We start from the raw sequence: 17,147 nt of genomic DNA on the forward strand, positions 1-17,147 counted from the left end.
TCTACAGCTTCTCTGGGCAACCTGTGCCAGTCTCACCATCCTCATTGTGAAAAACTTCAACTTTATAGCTAGTCTATTTTGAACCTCTTTTTGTTTAAAACTCTTGCTCTTTGTCCTATTGCACAGGCCCTGATGTGAAAAACTTCAACTTTAGTCTATTTTGAACCTCTTTTTTGTTTAAAACTCTTGCTCTTTGTCCTATTGCACAGGCCCTGATAAAAAAATCTTCCCCGTCTTTCTCATGTAGCCCCTTTAGGCACTGAGAGGGGCCCTGATGTGTCCCCAGAGGGGACAGGCTGAAGCACCCCAAGTCTCTCAGACTTCTTGTCTTCAGAGCAGAGCTGTTCCAAGCCTCTGGTCACCTTCATGACCCACTTGACAAGCCTGAAGAGGTCCATGTCCTTCATGGGGGAACTTGTGGTTTAACTCCAGGCAGCAACACCAGGCAGCTGCTCGCTCACTCACCCACTCACTCACTCACTCACTCACTCACTCACTCACTCACTCACTCACTCACTCACTCACTCACTCTCAGTGCTCTCTTCCCCCTCCACCCTCCCAGTGGGGATGGGAATCAGAGGAAACAAACGAGTAAAAAGCATGGGTTGATACAAGAATTGTTTAATAATTGGAAGATCATAGAATACAATTATAATAATTGTGATGAAAAGGAGCAAGAGAGATGAAATCCAAGAAGAGCAAGAGCTGCACAATACAATTGCTCAATACACTGACCAATGCCCAGCCCATCCCTGGGCAGTGTTTGGCATCTCTCTGCCAACTCCTGCAGTTTATATACCATGTGCCATGGTGTGGGATGTCCCTTTGGCCATGTCCTGGCCATGCTCCCTCCTGGTTTCTGGTACAACATCTCTCTGCCAGCTCCTGCAGTTTATATACTGAGCATGATGTGCCATGGTGTGGGATGTCCCTTTGGCCATGTCCTGGCCATGCTCCCTCCTGGTTTCTGGTACACCTGCTCCCTCCCAGAGCAGGGAAACTCAGAAGTCCTTGATTGAGAGCAAGAGCTGCTTAGCAACGACTGAACATCGGTGTGATATCAGCATTAGCCTCATCCTAAATCCAAGGCACAGCACTGTGCCAGCTACAAAGAAGAAAATTTAACTCTATCCCATCCCAGTTGAAACCAGATCTCCAGAGCTGGCTGCAGTACACCAGGTGGGGTCTCAGGAGAGTGGAGTAGAGGGGCAGAATCTCCCTTGACCTGCTGGCCATGTTCCCTTTGATGCAACCTGGGACATGATTGGCTTTCCAAGTCTCAGAAAGATGTGTGTCAGATTTGTGCTTCAAGTGTGCAGATATTTGGTGAAGCAATACCTAATTAATTCACCTTTCATGGATTAGTGAGAAGCTCTAATTTAAGCATTCTTGACTGAACTTTTTGATTTGAGGAATGTATTTTGATCTCGTACCTTTTACCTGGTCTGCTCCATTAGGTGATGTTTCTGTGTTGTATACTGGAGTGTGACTGGTATTATGAACTTTTTAACTTGGAGAATTAGAAGACTTGAGAGGCTTTCCAACTGTCTCAGCAGGGGCCAATTTCTCCCAAAGCCCACTGAGGTTTCTCTGGCCCCTCTGTTGCTCCATCCTGTTCCGTGCACCTGAGCTGGGGATGGTGACTGTGACATGCTTTGGTTCCATGGTTGTTGGGACCAGTCTGTGGTTGCTGCACCCTGGGGAGCTGCTCATGCCCTGCTCAAGCAGGGCTGGAGGAGACAGCAAAAGAAGTAAGTAATGGCAAGAAAAAGATTTTTCTCTTTATCTTGTTTTCCTTCTCCCTTGTTTTCCCAGTTTGTCATGAATGGTATTAAATTTTAATGAGTCTCTTGGAAAACATTATCCCTGTCCTCTTAAGAAATAATTTCACATTACCAAAGTAGTTTCTCCATGGGATAGAACATGTTTGTATATTCCTCTCTAGCACTGAGTAGCACAGGCTCTTCCAAGGGCAGGGGAGCTTTCCTCACTGAGCAGGAGTGCAGAAAGAGCTGCAAAGGGCAATATCCACGTGAAATGCAGTCAGTCTTTTCCTGTGCAACACTTCAGAAAACGGGGTTCTCCCCTCCCCAGTACTAACAAATTGTCTCTAGGTTTAAGCTGTCTTTAGAACTAAGTGGTAATAATTGAAAAAAGCTCTTTTTGGGGTAAAACAGGAGGGGCAGGCAAAGTGAAATACAGCATCTGTCAAAGCAGTCATCATGAGCTGCTTGCAGGTACAAAACCCAGCTTAAACCTGCTGTTAAATTACTATGAATCACGTGGGGATTTCTAAAAGTATTTTTGTCTCTAATCCATTTTGAACCACCTTTTAAAAATGCTATCCAAAGCTCTTCATATGCTCCAATTGTGAAAAGAGTGAAGAATTCAATGAGCTAAACTAGAATTTAGTTTTAAGCTTTCAAAAATTATTCATTCTTCATTCTTGATTCTGTTCATTAAACTCAGATTAAAATTTTTAGTAAAAATTATAGTTTTAAGTGCCAGGTGTCCAGCTCTGGGACACTTCAGAAAGATAATTTTTTGGCTACTCTCTGTTAGCAAAATTACTTCCTTTAAACTCCCTTCAAATGAGTAATTTCTTCAAAATTATTCCTTGCCAATACATTTTCAATGGCTTTTGGCCTCTTTCTTGCAAAAAGAGGCAGTCCTGCTTTGTCCAGCAATCAACTGTCAGGTGTGCTTTAATCCATAAATATGGAGTTAAGTTCAATAATTTGTTTTATTCAGGGCCCTATACCTATTACTGCTCTTGGTTTCATTGCAGTAATGCTGCCCTTGGGCACCCGTGGGGTGTGGGTCTTCATGGTCCTGCTTTGTAGCATCCACTCACGTGAGTATTGCAAGCGCAAAAACATTCTCAAAGAAGCAGCAAGTATTTTTACTAGCAAGCAGTCTTGGGAATGCTTGGGGAATATTGAGAAATATTACAAGCAATTGCTTCAGATTGGATTGATCCATTCTGAGACTTAAATATAGCAAAATATATTTTTTCCTGCAACTGTACTTCCCATTTCCCTCTGTGCATCTGTACAAGAAATACATGGTGCTGGTTTCATCCCTGTCAGTGCAACTTGCTTTTATTTCACAGTTGATCATAGATTTTTCTTTTTTTCCCCCATTTATAAATTCTTCTATTTTTCCCTACTTCAACTTTTTTCCTAGCATACAATTAAAGGTGTTCTTACAGTCTGTTGAGAATTGATGTATTTACTTATTACAGCAGATGACTCAAAGTAATTAGAAAGGTTTTTATCTGATTACTTGCACTTACAGAAGTTAAGTTTGGTCATTGGCATGTCTAAAGGATCCATCCAAACATCTTTGCATTTGATCCTTAATGCATTGAGAAACCAGACCTCAGCCTTTTCAGCTCTTGGTGAGAGGCTGGCAGTGGCTGTGTCATTGTAAAAAGCTTCCAGAGGGGGTGTGAGCTCACACAGATATAAGTGTGTAAGTACACAATGGCCATTAAACCTTTGTAAATGCCTTGTGTCTGTTTCACCCCTCACATGACAGAGTGGTGTGTGGGGCAGCCACAGCTTTCACAATGAAACGAATGCTGGAAACCTCATCTCGTGGACTTCCCAAGAAATCATTACAAAGTCTTTAAAATTTTCTGTTCTGTCTTGTTTACTAGCAGGGAGAGGGACCCCATGACATAACTGTCAGCATGAGCTTTGGTGGTCACATTTCTGTTACACATTAATTTCAGATTATCTGTTGTGATAGTACCTTCAATTCCCTCTACTCAGTTCTTTTTTTACCCCAAGGGAGTTTTGTATGGCACAGAAGAGGCAAGTTGTGCCCCAGGACAAATGATTTCCCAATTCCCTAATTTCTGCTCCCCACGCTGTTTGGATAATTGTTCTTGATGAGGAATTATCCAAAAGACTGAAGTTGTTCAATACTTTAGGTTTTTGTTAGGTTGTGATCTCACTTCTGTCACAAGGACTCTAACACCATGAAATGGCTTTCAGCAAACTCCATCACTGAAAGCTATTAAAGTGGTGATGGTGTAAGTTTCTCTCATGGAGAGGAAAAAGGCAGGCAGGTGGGAATACTGGGTCTCTTTTTTCCCCCTCATTGGGGAGTGGTTGATTGCCAGTGGAGTCCTACTGTGATTTGCACTTTTGGTGTAATGAAAAAGAGATGTAGGGAGGCAGCAAGGTTTACTGATCCCATTTTTTTTTTTTAGAATTTTGAAAATGAAAGGTGATTTGGAAGTCCCAGAGTAAGAAATCAGTAGCTTTTGTGTAAACAGTACCTCTATATTTAGAGATGTTTTGCTCTTTACTGTGCAACTGCAGCAGGTCACTGTCTGAAATTAGAAGCTGGGATAGATGCATGTTTGGTTGTGTCTGATAAAGGTGCCTTTCACCATGTTTCTGTGTTCTAACTGGGGTCTGATCTTTGTCTAAAATCAGGAAGTTCTGCTTGTGTGCATAGGAGAAATATAACTATGCATGCAGCAAAGCATTTTCATGTAACCTGCACCTCATAGGTGAGCAGCAGGGCTTTTTATCCTTGACAATTTCCACCTGAATGCATTCTTTAATTTAAATTTTACAGCTTTAGTTCTTTATTCATTGTGGTTCATGAAGCAATTTAAAGCAATATAAGTGAATACAACAGAAAGACATCTGTGCTTAACCTTGCTAGCCATCAGTAGACAGAGTTTCCTGATGACTGTAAATGCCTTCCTAATGAGCGATAATCAGTATGAAAATGTCATTGCTTTAATTAATTACGGATAGTTTTGATGGTAATGAGCTAATCATTGTGAACTTTCAGTTCTTGCAGCCCCAACTCAGCCTGGTTCAGAGCAGAGTGCAGAGGCAACCAGCAAACCTAACATGACAATGGAAGGTGTATTCGTGTCTTTCTTAAGCTTCTTCAGTCCCATGAGTAAGTGTCACTTCACCCTGCAGCATTGTTTCTCTCTTCCTTCCCATTCTGCCTCACTTCCAAGCCACCCCCTCTACCCTACCTCAGCAGTTCATGTGTTTAAAACCCTCAGTCTAATACTGTAAAACTCACTAGACTCTTGAAAATAGGATTGCTAAGTGCCTCTTAGGGACAATCACAGATTTGTTTGCATTGCTACCCTCCTGCAAAACCCTCCATCACCAGTGATGTGACTGTGCTGGAAATGCTGAAATTATGCAGAAAGTTTGGCATAGGATCCACCATGCCTGGCTTTGTTGTGTCTCATCTAGACTCGCTTTCCAGTCTTCCCACACAGAGAGAAAAGAGAATTTGGCACAGCCTAAATGAGAGAAGGATTTTGTCCCACACTGGTGTCTCTCCCACTTCTACTGGCTGAGAAAAGCTTCAGCCTATTGGACTACACTCATCCACTCACCTTTGGATTGCTGAAGTAAAATCACAAGAACTACATTATTTCATAAAATTATTGAGATGGGAAATCCCAATGCTAACTTACTAATATCAAAAAGCAAAATAATATGAGTGCAAAAAAGATTTGTTCTATATAAAAACTGCCAGCCTGGTTCCATAACCAGACCATAGACCAATAGGAAGGAGAAGGAGATGCTACTTTTCACTTGGTGTGTTTCTGCATTAATATCATGTGCCTCCACCATTATTGCTCACATGTAGGCCTAAGTAAACACAGAGGACTGGTGAAGATCCTGATCCCCCTTTAATAAACTGAATTAGGCAACCAGTAATGTCTCTGATAAATGTGAGACTGACAATACAGCCAGTCCTGGGGGAGTTGTTGGAACCAAATGATGCTTTGCAGCTGCTGTGTAACATAAGGGATGAGATATGATGTTTTATAGGAATTAAATATACAGAGGCGTCTACTATTTATAACTATCTTACACATTTAAACCATTCCCACAGAGTATCTCATGATTATCAATAAATCTGCTATTAAATAGGAAATCTCAAAAACTGCTTAAATGTGTTGTTCATTAACTGTATTGGATGTTGTGGGGGGGTTTTTCTCGCAGCTGATTTTCAGCTGCTTGTAGAAACAAATAGGTGCCAAACAGAGATGGTTAGTTGCAATATAGTCCCTCAAAAGAAAAAGACTTTAATTTCTGCTGCTTTTTAATTAGAAACAGAACAGTCAGAAAATTTAGTTTGTATTTTTCACTTACTTTACAAACCTAGGTACATAAAAATGTCACAATGTTGTTTAGATTCAGCTTTGTAATAGATCCTTATAGAAACAAAGCAAATTACAGAAGATTTTTCTATTACATGGTTTCGCTTTTTTGCTAATTTCAGTTTAAAAATTGGTTAGGTTTGGGAAAGAACATACATGAATGTCAATTATATTGTTTTCTGGCAGATTTAATTAATCAAAACATGCTAGAGACACCAAAGTGATGACTTCCTTCTGTTCCACATTGCTCCCAGGATAGACATCTTATCCAATATTGTTTTTTTTTTCTTTTTAAAGCTTGCCGCCTCAGCAATGAGCGACTCTTCACTCCTTGTCCTGTACAAGGCCTGAACATGTCTGAATGCAAAAAAATTCGCTGCTGTCCTTTCAGAATTGGCCAGGAGGAGCAGTGCTACCTGCCCGTGAGGGATGGTGAGTGTGCTGCTCTGGCTCTGCCTCAGAGCAAACCCTGCTCCTGGCCACACAATACAGCTCTCCAGGACAACCCCTCTCTTTAAAGTAACTGTAAGCTTGCGTGTATTTCTTCATCTGTACTAATAAAGAAGATAATTAATTAATAGAAAATTTACTGGATACTGCCAAGCCCAGTACAAGCAAAGAACAAGTGCTATACAAATAAATATAATCACATATGTCATTACAAAGAATGAAGTAAAGGATTTTTTGTAGAAAGTGGGGTTAATCCAAAGGAGTGACTCCATGAAAGTGCAGTGAAGAAAAAGTGAAGGAACTGGACTTGTATTTTACATGGTGAAGAGGAAGCTAATTGTTTTTTTAATAGCTACTGAAGCCTGTTTAGGAGGGAAGTTACTAAAATGGAAGGAATAAATTCTTCCTGGAAAAATCAGATGATGTAACCAGTGGGAATTGCTACTAACTGATGCTTAAGAAATATAGCTCAGAAATTAGGGGGGGGAAAATTCATCAGAAAAAGGATGGAGTCCCCAACATTGGAGGTTTTCAAGACTTGGATATAACAAGACACAACTCACTTGATCTCGTATTGGTAGTAGCCTTGCTTCAAGAGGAAGATTCATCTACATGATCTGCAGAAGCGTTTTTACAACCAAAATGTCAGTGGTTCTGTGTTATCCAATTTTAGCCTTAACATTACATTTTACCTACTTTTTTTCCTTTGAGCATCAACTTGCTGGGCATGAATTTTTTTCTCATATGAATGCAAAAAACTCTTTTTGTAGATCCTATCTTTGCTTATAAATCCATTATTATCTTTGCTCTACTGAAAGGATTGTATAAAATCCTAATTTTTATCATAACTTTTTCCTTTAGTATAGCTTTCTAGAAACAGTTGTTGCTTTTCATGGAGGCTGCTTCAATAAACTGAAAAAAGCAAATAAATTTAGAGGTGCTTTATTATAGAGAGAATTATTGGGTGTGGAAGGGACCTTTCACAACCATATAGTTAATCCTCCCTGTTCTACCAGGATTAGCTACAGTGGATTTCCCAGGGGCTGTGTCCAGTCAAATTTTTAATTTGTCCAAGGACAAACAACCAACAGTGTAGGAAGAGTTTTCAGACACAAGCAATCTTGCCAAACATGGCTAAGAAGTTAGTAAAAAGAAACCACAATCTAGAATTTAATGATTTCGTTCTTCCTGGTATAATCCAGTACACCTCCACTGATTTCAGAGGTGATATCCCAATTTTTAGGATGAGCTGATTTAACAAAAATATGAAACCCCAAGTTTATTGTCAGCTAACATGAATTCACTTTCTCTTTTTTGTGCTTCTTCAGGAGCAAGCTGAGGTCAAAATAAGACTTTGAATTTTTTCTTGTGCTTGAGCAGCTCCACATCCCAGTGCTGGGGCAGCTGTAGTTACTACCAGCTAGATAATTTTTGATTGAAGAAAGTTTTATCCAGTGTGATGCCATCAGAATCTGCTTGTTAGTTAGGGGGATGTGACAGAAATTAAAGGTTTTAATAATATTTATTCTCAGCTTGGGCCTTTACATTTTGTATAAAAACCACTTCATTACAGCAAGAAGAAAAGCTGTACAGTGAAAATTATAGCTCCTCTGCTCATTTTTAAGATAACTACTGAAACAAATTTTAAAATTAAATATGCTTATTCAGCTGTGACTGCTTGATTCCTCATTCCAGTTAGCTTTTATTGTTTAGCCATCAATATCAAGGGCTGACTATTTTACAGAATTATTTGTTCATAGATTAATGAGCTCCTTGAATGCTCCTGGATGTACAGCATATGTCCAAAGAAAATGCAAACACTTACTGTTTGCCTTGTAGCAATCTGTTGACAAAACAGAAGCACTTAGCAGATATTAGACTCATGGCAGTTGTGTTTGTCAGCTGGTCACAGGCTGCATACTGAATGGTTCCTCTTGTTGGGAGGTTTGCCTTGAATTTCACTGGGAATTAAATGAGGTCTCAAGAAAATGCTACAAAAGTTATGAACTGAAGTAGATGAATGGGATTCATTTGAAAGATTTTTGTCTCATTCTTAAAGCAGCTTCTAGGGGACTTTGATTGGGTTTTTTAACTATTATTTATTCCCCCACTCAACTGTGCCCATGCCCTGGGCTCACCCAAACCCTGGTTGCCTCTGAAAGTAAACAAACATTTGTGCTTTTCAAACTGAAGTGAAATTTGAGACCAGTTCTTTCTCATCTGAGCTCATTCCTAACACTTAATTTTTTGCCATTGTGCTGCTGAATCATAGAATCATTTAGGTTAGAAATGTGATCAGTGATCCCAGCTTTAAATTCATCTGAGAGATGGCAGTTTTCCTTGCATTACTAAAGTCTTTAGGTGTGGGTGTGTTTTAAGGTGTGAGTACAGTCAGAGCTTTGCTGATGAAACATCTGTCTGAGCTAAGTGCCAGCATGGCTGTGACTTCATGCCAGCAAAGGTGTCTGTCTTAGAGGCTGGTTCTGCCACCTGAGCCTCAGTGGCTGTATCAGAATTGTTCAGGACTAATGCAAACTTCTGCTGGCTCTGCAGATGTGCAGCTGGCCATTCGAGTGGTTTTGCTCACTGGAGGAGGATTTTTGATTTTGGGATTGCTGCCATTCTGTTGCTGTGCCCTTTTGCAGAGAAGGTAAGTGTTAGCACATGACCAGACCTAATTTATGATGTACTGTTTCTGAATGGTGAAAATATGGAGAACTGACATCTTTTAGCTAGGTGAAGGGAGAAAAGATTGGGAGGGGAAAGGCCAAGAAACTAATGCTCAAATATAAAAGATGAGTCCTTCTATTTTGAAGCTACATAAAACAGAGAATCAATTTGGCTTAAAGAAAAAAAGTTTATTTAATGCCCCAGTACTCTTTCTAAAGACCTAGATATAAAAGACATGGACTTAATCTTACTTCACTTTCTTGGGAAGTTGCACAAAGAACACGAAAGCAGACTCCCTCCAGGACAGACCTGGAGTTATGCAGTAAGACAAGGAAGGGAAGAACAAAGTATGAGGCCTGAGTAGAGTAAGAGAGAGGGGCTGTGAGTTGGAAATTAATTATCTCTGTGGTTACAAATATACAGAGTGGAATTTTTAATGTATAGGGCCTGTAAGTTCTCTGCAAGCAGTTTAGTGTCTGATATTGTGAAGTGTTCCAGCATGTGTATGTGTTGCCAGGATGCAGGGAAAATGTAAACTCCACAATATCAAGGTCACTAAACTGATGGAATGAATTAACATAACTATGCTTTATTCTGCTTAGGTAGTAGTTCATATTAAATGGCTGGTGCTACAACTTGGTTAATGTGACAGAATTGTCTTTTTAGTGAAGATTTTTTCCTCCGAGTGTTAAACTTTTGGTCTAAGTTATAGTAGTCAGTGTGGGATCATATACATGCACGTATGCACACACACATAGACTTTACTAATGAGGCTGCTTGGCAGATGGCTGTTTGCTGTGGAGTTCCACATTTTGACAAAACCTGCTGTGAAAATCTCCACATTACATCTTACACTGTGCTCAACAGCTGATGCTCAGCATACAGATAGCTGCACTGAGTCATCAGTGACTCTGAAAGCAGGAGGCAAAGAATCAACATGAAATTATCATAAATTCTCTGGAAAATGAATTAATATGTGTTCGTTTTGGGAGAATTCACATTAATGTTTAAATTATCATTTCTGTGTTTTTTCATAGCCAGTGAAGCTAGGAATTTTGCTCTTCTGCTGACTTGTTTTTTGCTTTGTTTTTTAATGCAATAACTAAACCAGGTGCTAAATGGTTTAAATTTCCATCATATATTTCAGTTCAAGAAAGGATGCAATCCTATCCCACTGTAACTTTGAGTTTTACCAGTTTTAGAGACAGTTGATAGAGCTTTGAGAAACATTCCTTTAATAAGCAAAAACCTCTCTGGATAGAAATTCTTTTGTTTTCAGCATTATACAGCCAATGTCGAGAGAGTCCTATGCACAATGCCAAATCTGTAATGCAACTGGTGTGCACAAAAGTAAAAACTGTTCTCTAGAGTTATTGAAAAAATAAGAGGACTTTTGCTGATGAAATTTGGGATAATTGTTCAACTCCACTGTGCCTCTTCTAGAGTAAATCGCAAGGTTTCTATACCATGGCCAAAGAAAATGTAGGAACATGAAATTCCTGTAATATTGACAGAGGGAGCTGAGTACTCCTCTCCTTGCCACACTTGATCAATTCTAGTTGATCTAATTTCCCAAGCCAGTGAGACTTTGTTACTTTCCACATCCCCATGGACAAGCTGTGAGTCTGCCTCCTTCCCATGGTGTTTTTCATGCAGGAAGCAGAATCTACACATCTGTTCCCTGCCAATTGGCAATTTCCCTTGTGTGCTATCAGCACAGTATTTCCTGTCTGGGGCTGTGCTCTGATGGCTTTGCTATGTCCATAACTGTGCCAGCCTATCTTACTCCTCTCACTTTTGTTAGTATGGTTCTTTAAGAACCACATGCAAGGACAGGTAGGTTAAAACATTAAAGGTTAGAAAAATGCAGGTGCACTTAAATAGCCCTGCTTTTGAATAATACACTGTCGATTTAAAAAATTTAATAGAAAAGTCTTCATTCCTGCCCAATCCCTAGTACAGCTGTGGTAAGAAGACAATAGAATTTTGTTAATTTGTTACTGGGGAAATTTCTGGTCATGATTGCATTGTCTCCCCATCCTTGCCTGCTGGGGATGAGACAAGCAGCCGTGTGCAGGAATTCCTCTCTCAGGAAGAGCTGGGCAGCAAGGGGTGCCCCAGGCCTGTGTGTTCCTTGTATGGTCTGGGCAGTGCTGGGTTAATGGCTGGGATTGATGATCTTAAAGGCATTTTCTGTCCTGAATGCTTCTGTGATTCTGTATGAATCAAAAGGTGAAATTCACGAAGAAAATGTAAGAAATGGGAAAAGCATTGACATGCTTCTCCTCACCTTTCTTCTGGTGATGAATCTTATGATGGCCCCTGAAATCAAGTATAGGTTTTTGAGTTTTTTTCACTGGAGGTAGGGTTTTCATGGCTGAAGTCTAGGTGACCTTCTCTAAATTCCTACTTTGGAAATCATCCAGTTTCAGCTGTTTTAATATGTTGCAGTCCGTGTATCAATCCTTTACGAAACATAAGCAAAGAAGTACAGAAAATTGCACAGTCTAAACGAATTGGTGGTATGAAGAATCCTGAAGAGGAGATTCATCGCCACTTGCTGGACTGACCTAAAGAACCAAAAGGACAAAAAAAAGAAGGTAAACTAACTTTGGGATATTTTCTTGTTCTAAGTTTAGGGTTGTTCTGTTGAGTAGAATACTAAAGATATGCACTACCAAATACCTGCTGCCTGCCAGTGCAGTAGAGTTGTCCAAAGGCATTGTCAGGGATCACCTCCAGTTCCTGTTGTGGCAGAGGTAATGAGTTTGCAAGAATTTGGTTGCTGAGCTGCCAGCTGACAGTGGAGCCGTGGACAGGCTGAGGTTAAAGCCCAATGTCACTTCAGTGTGCCTTATCTCATGTGCAAATTGTAGCATGAGAAAGTGGAAGCACATTGGGTCTGCTGCTTTCAGGAGAGGCAGATGCATTTAGAGGCACTGGAGAGCCTTTCTTTCTGTATGGATAGGGGTGTCTGGCAGCTGAGGCATTCCCGTAGCTCCATACCTTGGCATTCTTGCCATTCTTCCTCAATGCTGAAGAGCAATTGACTACTAATTGAAATAAATGTAATCTGAGAATGAAATGCTATTTACTTCATGTGACCATGCCAAGCTATAGCCTACTAAAGGTCACATGAAATAATAAAGTGTTAGGGAGGTCATTAGACAATAAAGAAATATTTCAGGGAGACTATTGATTTGGCAGAAATGTAAAGGTGTCCCTAAATCAAATCACACTCATGTTTGGGATTTTTTTTCTCCCTTTGGTGTATAGGAACATCCACCTGATCCTGAAGATCAAGCAGAAGACACCAGGATTATTTGGCTATCTCTGGAAAAGGACAATTTTTATTTTAACATTGAAGTAATACAAAGTTGCAAACCCTTGATAATACTATTGATTTTACAATAAATTTTTTTTCATTCTAGTTTCTTGCACTCATTCCATACCTCCTGTACAAAAATAAAAAAAAAAAACAAAACAACAAACAACCAACTGGTAACACTGGAAGGCAAACTGCTTGTGGCAACCCCTGAATAGTGAAGTCAGTGTTCTTTTCACACAGTAGCATGTCTGTGGAGGGATATAAGGATAGCAGTTATGTGTACATATCAGCTTATGGGTCAGCCTTAGAAAAAGATTAAGGGAATGTTGTCACTCCTTAAATTGGTGTTGAGAGGAAGCTTGCTCTGGTTCCAGATGTATGGCCCCATAGCATTTAGTGCTACTCTTGCTGAGGAGAACAGCTAATTCTTTACAAGGCTACAGAGGATTTGGGAAATCTGTTCTTGGGCAATTGCTTTAAAGATATGCTTAGCAAAAATATAGAGTACTCAAGGAAACTGTGGCAGTGTTGTCTCTGGAGTTGTTCTCTCTGCTGGGTATTGCTGCACCAAACAACTTTTTTTGATCTTAGGATGACCTGTCTCCTGAAGTAGGTGATTCCAAAATGCAATTTCTTTCCATTTCTCTGTAGTGTAACAAAAATAAAAGAAACAGATGTCTAACACTTTTCGACAGCTGAGTGCAGAGTGAGCACCTGAAAGAATGCCAGTGGAAGTCAATATCACCCATAATAACACAATCACTTGTCATATTTCTTTGGGGCTGTGAAGTCCATGCAGCAGAATTTCCAAGAGCTACAACTGGCAGGAAAAGAGCTTTGGTCCTAAGCTGGAGAGTAAATATTATGAGTGATTCTTTGAAAATCTGTATGTTCAGAATTCCCTGTTTAAAGCATTTTTTTTGGTTTCCCAAGTCCTAAAAAGGGGATCACTTAAAATCCAAGCGTGGGTGGAATATGCATATGGGTGATCTCGTGAAGGTGTTGGAGTGCTTGCTGATGATCAGATGTAACTATGTGCAGGAGCTTAAAGGCTGATATTGCAACCATTGCCAGAAGCATTGTGTTACAGACGATTTGGTTAAAAATTTGCAAACAAAAGTATTACAGTCTTTGATGTGGAGCAACAGAACAATGGAAACTGAATAGGGCAATGTTTGCTTTCTAAATCTGCTGTGTATTTGCTCTTTTTTGATATTATTTTTCTAGAAGGTAAAGTACACACATAGACATCTTGACAGAGAAAAAAATTGTTTCCTGCTGCGTGAATTTTGAGGCACTGTCACAGCTGAACTGTGCACGTGACAAACCAGAGAGATGCTCGTGGCTGGTGATTGTGGAGAGTGAGTTGTGCTCCTCAGGAAGTTAGGCTTTCACGTGGTTATTCATGATTTTGATTTGAAAGGCAATAAATTCCTCCAGTTTCCTTCTCAATGGCAGCACAACTGGATTCAGTGTCACATAACATCCTGACAAAGGGACACACTGATAAAACAACTGTGTGTAGGGGTGAGCAGTCAGTGCATCTGCAGTAACTGTGTCTGGCAGTGCCAGAACAAGAGGAGCATAAACCAAATGTTCTGTTAGAGGAGGAGGTGGGATAAAAAATTTACAGCCAGGGTTGTGTTCCCCTTAGTGGGACAGCAGAGCACAGTGAACAAACGTGGGGCCTGTCCTTTTCCATGCAGCAGCTTTGCTGTAAAGGTGCTCTAAAAAGCTGGAAGCTTTGCTTTTCAGTTGGAGAAGACAAAAGTTCTGCTTTTACATTTTAATTTCTCTATTAGCTTGACAGTGCATTGAATTAATAGCTTTCAAGACATGGGTATTACTTAAATAACTGCTCTCTGTGCCTAAGATGTTATAATAGCTATTTCATTACTGTTGAAGGTCAAGATTGCCACCTTAGGGTCAAAGCACAGATATTTATTCACAGGCCTGTGTGTGATGCAAACTGTACTGACAATGGACAATGTCACAGAAAGGTGGGTGCTCTGATCAGCTGATTGGCTGCCTGCTTACACTGAATACTCAGATCCCTTGCATGAAATGTTTTTGTTTGCTTATGTTTGTGCTGCTGGACCTAAGCATATAACACAACAATTTCAGTATGGGGTTACCTCACATCTAACTGAAACGTGTCTTTTCCCCAGTGCCTAGGCTGCTGATTCTATCATGTATATCAAGCCAAATTCAATTTTCCTTTGTCCCTTCTATCCCTTCCAAGAACTCGATGAGGGTCCAGGTCAGCTACAAGAGGGCACAATCATTTTTTCCAGGCTCCTCGCAGTACCTCTGTGGCTAGAAAAGGAGCTGCTGAAAGCTGGGTGTGGTTCCCAAGTCTGCAGAAAAACCTTCCCGGGCCAGGGAGAGGGGAGGGACCTCTTCAGTGCTAAAATCAGGGACCACAAGATGGTGCTGCAGGAAAACATTTTCCCGCCAAGGTTTTGGGTTCTGGAGAACTTTATTGATTTCTGCCTTTTACAATGTGGTTCATCAAGTCACAAAAAGGCAGATGGTGTACAATAGAGCAATGGTCACTCAGTAAAAAAGACAACATAATACAGCATATGATGACAAGGCTTTAGGAGACTTACAAGATATACAAACCATTGCTTGTGGCTTTAGCTCTGCTCTCTTTTCTATTGAACTGATAGAGAGTGAAACAAAAGAGCTCTCAGTGGAACACCCTTCTTTATCTTCACAAAGATTAAATAAATACGAGGCTAAACAACTTGGCCTGATGCTTGATAGCTGTGCCCAGGAGTGGCTGCTGCTACCCCAGAGGTGGGAGCTGTGACAGGGCTTCAAGAGCAGGACAGCTCTTTCATCACATCACCCAAACTGCACCACATCTAATGGCAAAGGATTTGGCCGACTTTCTGTTCCCTCTGAAACCTGACCCACACCTCCAGCCACACTCCCTGAGATGAAAAGTCACCATGGTTTTTTTTAAAGCAGTATGAAATGGCTGCATTACATTGTGGGTGATTGTGGCAATATCTGGTACTTCTCTCTTCTGACCTTTAGAAAGCTTTCAAAGTCATGAGAATTGAACTTAAAAAACAAATACAGTGGAATGAGAGAATAGGTTTGAACTGTAAAGCTCAAAAATCCAAGGCCAAATACAGAATTGTATTTAAGCAAAATCTCTGTGACTGGGGAACTTGTATTTTTGAAGGACTGGAGTTCAGTTCTGAGGCCTATTTTACCTAGCTGAGATCCATGCAGTGCCAGGTGGTGCAGATAAAGGAGAAGAATGCATTTCATTACTCAATAAATATTTTCCCAGCTTATTTCCATGTAAGGGATGTAATTTTTAAATGTTATGGTTGCTATGATCTTGCTGACCTAGGCTTGGATACACAGCTAAAATGAAGTGTAAAGGTATCCCTGGAAAAGGTGTTTTATTTTCTCCTGTAAGGTCCCAGTAGAGCAACTGATTCTGTCTAACTCGATTTTGCTTCTGGTGTTTGTGCTCCAAAACTTTTTTGTTCTAAGAAAGCATTGGGAAAAAATGGTTTCTGCCAGATGAAAGGGGAAAACTGTCCACAGCTGTACTGCTTTAGCCTTCTAAGTTTCACTGCACCGCCTCCAAGTCCCTTCACCAAAGCCATGTTTCTTTCTGCACTGCTTCCTCACAGAATTCACCATCCTGCGTTTCTCCCATCCCAGTGGATAAGCCTCTGAGCACATGGGTGTGTTTTGTTCTGTGTCCAGGTAAGTGCAACAGAGCTTCACCCTGCAGCATCTGTTTCTCTGTAGCATCAGGCACCACCTCTGTCCTGGGTGCTCTGGAGGTTTGGCTGTGCCAGCTGACATCCAGACAATGTGGGAAGGAGAATGGCAATTCCACAGGGAGCTCCCTCCACAAGGGAGTGTGGTACAGATGCTCTGGTCCTGCTGTATCCATCTCCTGCTTTTCAACAGGGTGATTTTTCACTCTGTTAGGCTACAGCTGTTCAATATTCCACCTAGTGTGGGTCATCATCTGAGTCAAAACAAAAATATTAAAACAATTTTCCTTTAGAAAAGGAATCTTCTAATGCAGGTGCTGGGCCTGCCATCAACAGGGCACTCTTGCCCAGTGTCCTCTTCAGGGTTTTACTGGCTCTCCAAGCTGTAAATATTTTCATATTCAAGGTAATTGATCCAGCACTAACACACAAGATGTGTGTGGCTAATACAGGATGGAAACAGAAAGGACAGAACCTGTGCTTAGGACTCAGGGCACAGCTGGGAGATCCACAGGATAATGCACAGGTATAAAATGCTCTTGCATACATTTCCTAATGGGAAAGCCCTGCTTCAGTTAAATGCCCCAGGTAGGCAGCAGCATTTCCAGAAAGCAATTTCTTCAATTAAACAAGGCCTTATGAACTGCAATAGGTCATTGTGGTTGGCTGTGTGATGTGTCTTTTCCCATCATCTTCAAGGAAAAGTTCATTCCTGTTCCTAACATTAGGTGCATTGACAGCTGATATTTCAACTTTTATTTCCCAGATACCAAAGTGATAGCTTTAA

At 40.6% G+C, this 17,147-nt stretch overlaps 1 protein-coding gene across 1 annotated transcript; it reads left to right on the top strand.

The window, feature by feature from the left end:
* The first annotated feature begins 1,698 nt into the window (after window positions 1-1,698).
* LOC120506107 (fragile X mental retardation 1 neighbor protein-like) lies at window positions 1,699-12,653 on the top strand. Its single transcript, XM_039717256.1, has 7 exons — window positions 1,699-1,751; window positions 2,789-2,854; window positions 4,816-4,929; window positions 6,458-6,592; window positions 9,164-9,260; window positions 11,732-11,880; window positions 12,557-12,653. The coding sequence occupies exons 1-6, from the start codon at window positions 1,712-1,714 to the stop codon at window positions 11,847-11,849; spliced, it is 570 nt and encodes a 189-aa protein (XP_039573190.1). The 5' UTR covers window positions 1,699-1,711; the 3' UTR covers window positions 11,850-11,880; window positions 12,557-12,653.
* The last annotated feature ends 4,494 nt before the right edge of the window (window positions 12,654-17,147 follow it).

This window comes from Passer montanus, unplaced genomic scaffold, assembly GCF_014805655.1.
Source record: "Passer montanus isolate IOZ18808 unplaced genomic scaffold, ASM1480565v1 scaffold38, whole genome shotgun sequence".
Taxonomy (NCBI): Eukaryota; Metazoa; Chordata; class Aves; order Passeriformes; family Passeridae; genus Passer; species Passer montanus.

Bases quoted from the DNA above. Each gene is read 5' to 3' on its own strand.
- LOC120506107 (XM_039717256.1), top strand. From the start codon at position 1,712: ATGCCCTGCTCAAGCAGGGCTGGAGGAGACAGCAAAAGAA. The intron at 6,593-9,163 runs GTGAGTGTGCTG...CTGGCTCTGCAG, and splicing joins CTACCTGCCCGTGAGGGATG to ATGTGCAGCTGGCCATTCGA. The intron at 9,261-11,731 runs GTAAGTGTTAGC...AATATGTTGCAG, and splicing joins TGTGCCCTTTTGCAGAGAAG to TCCGTGTATCAATCCTTTAC.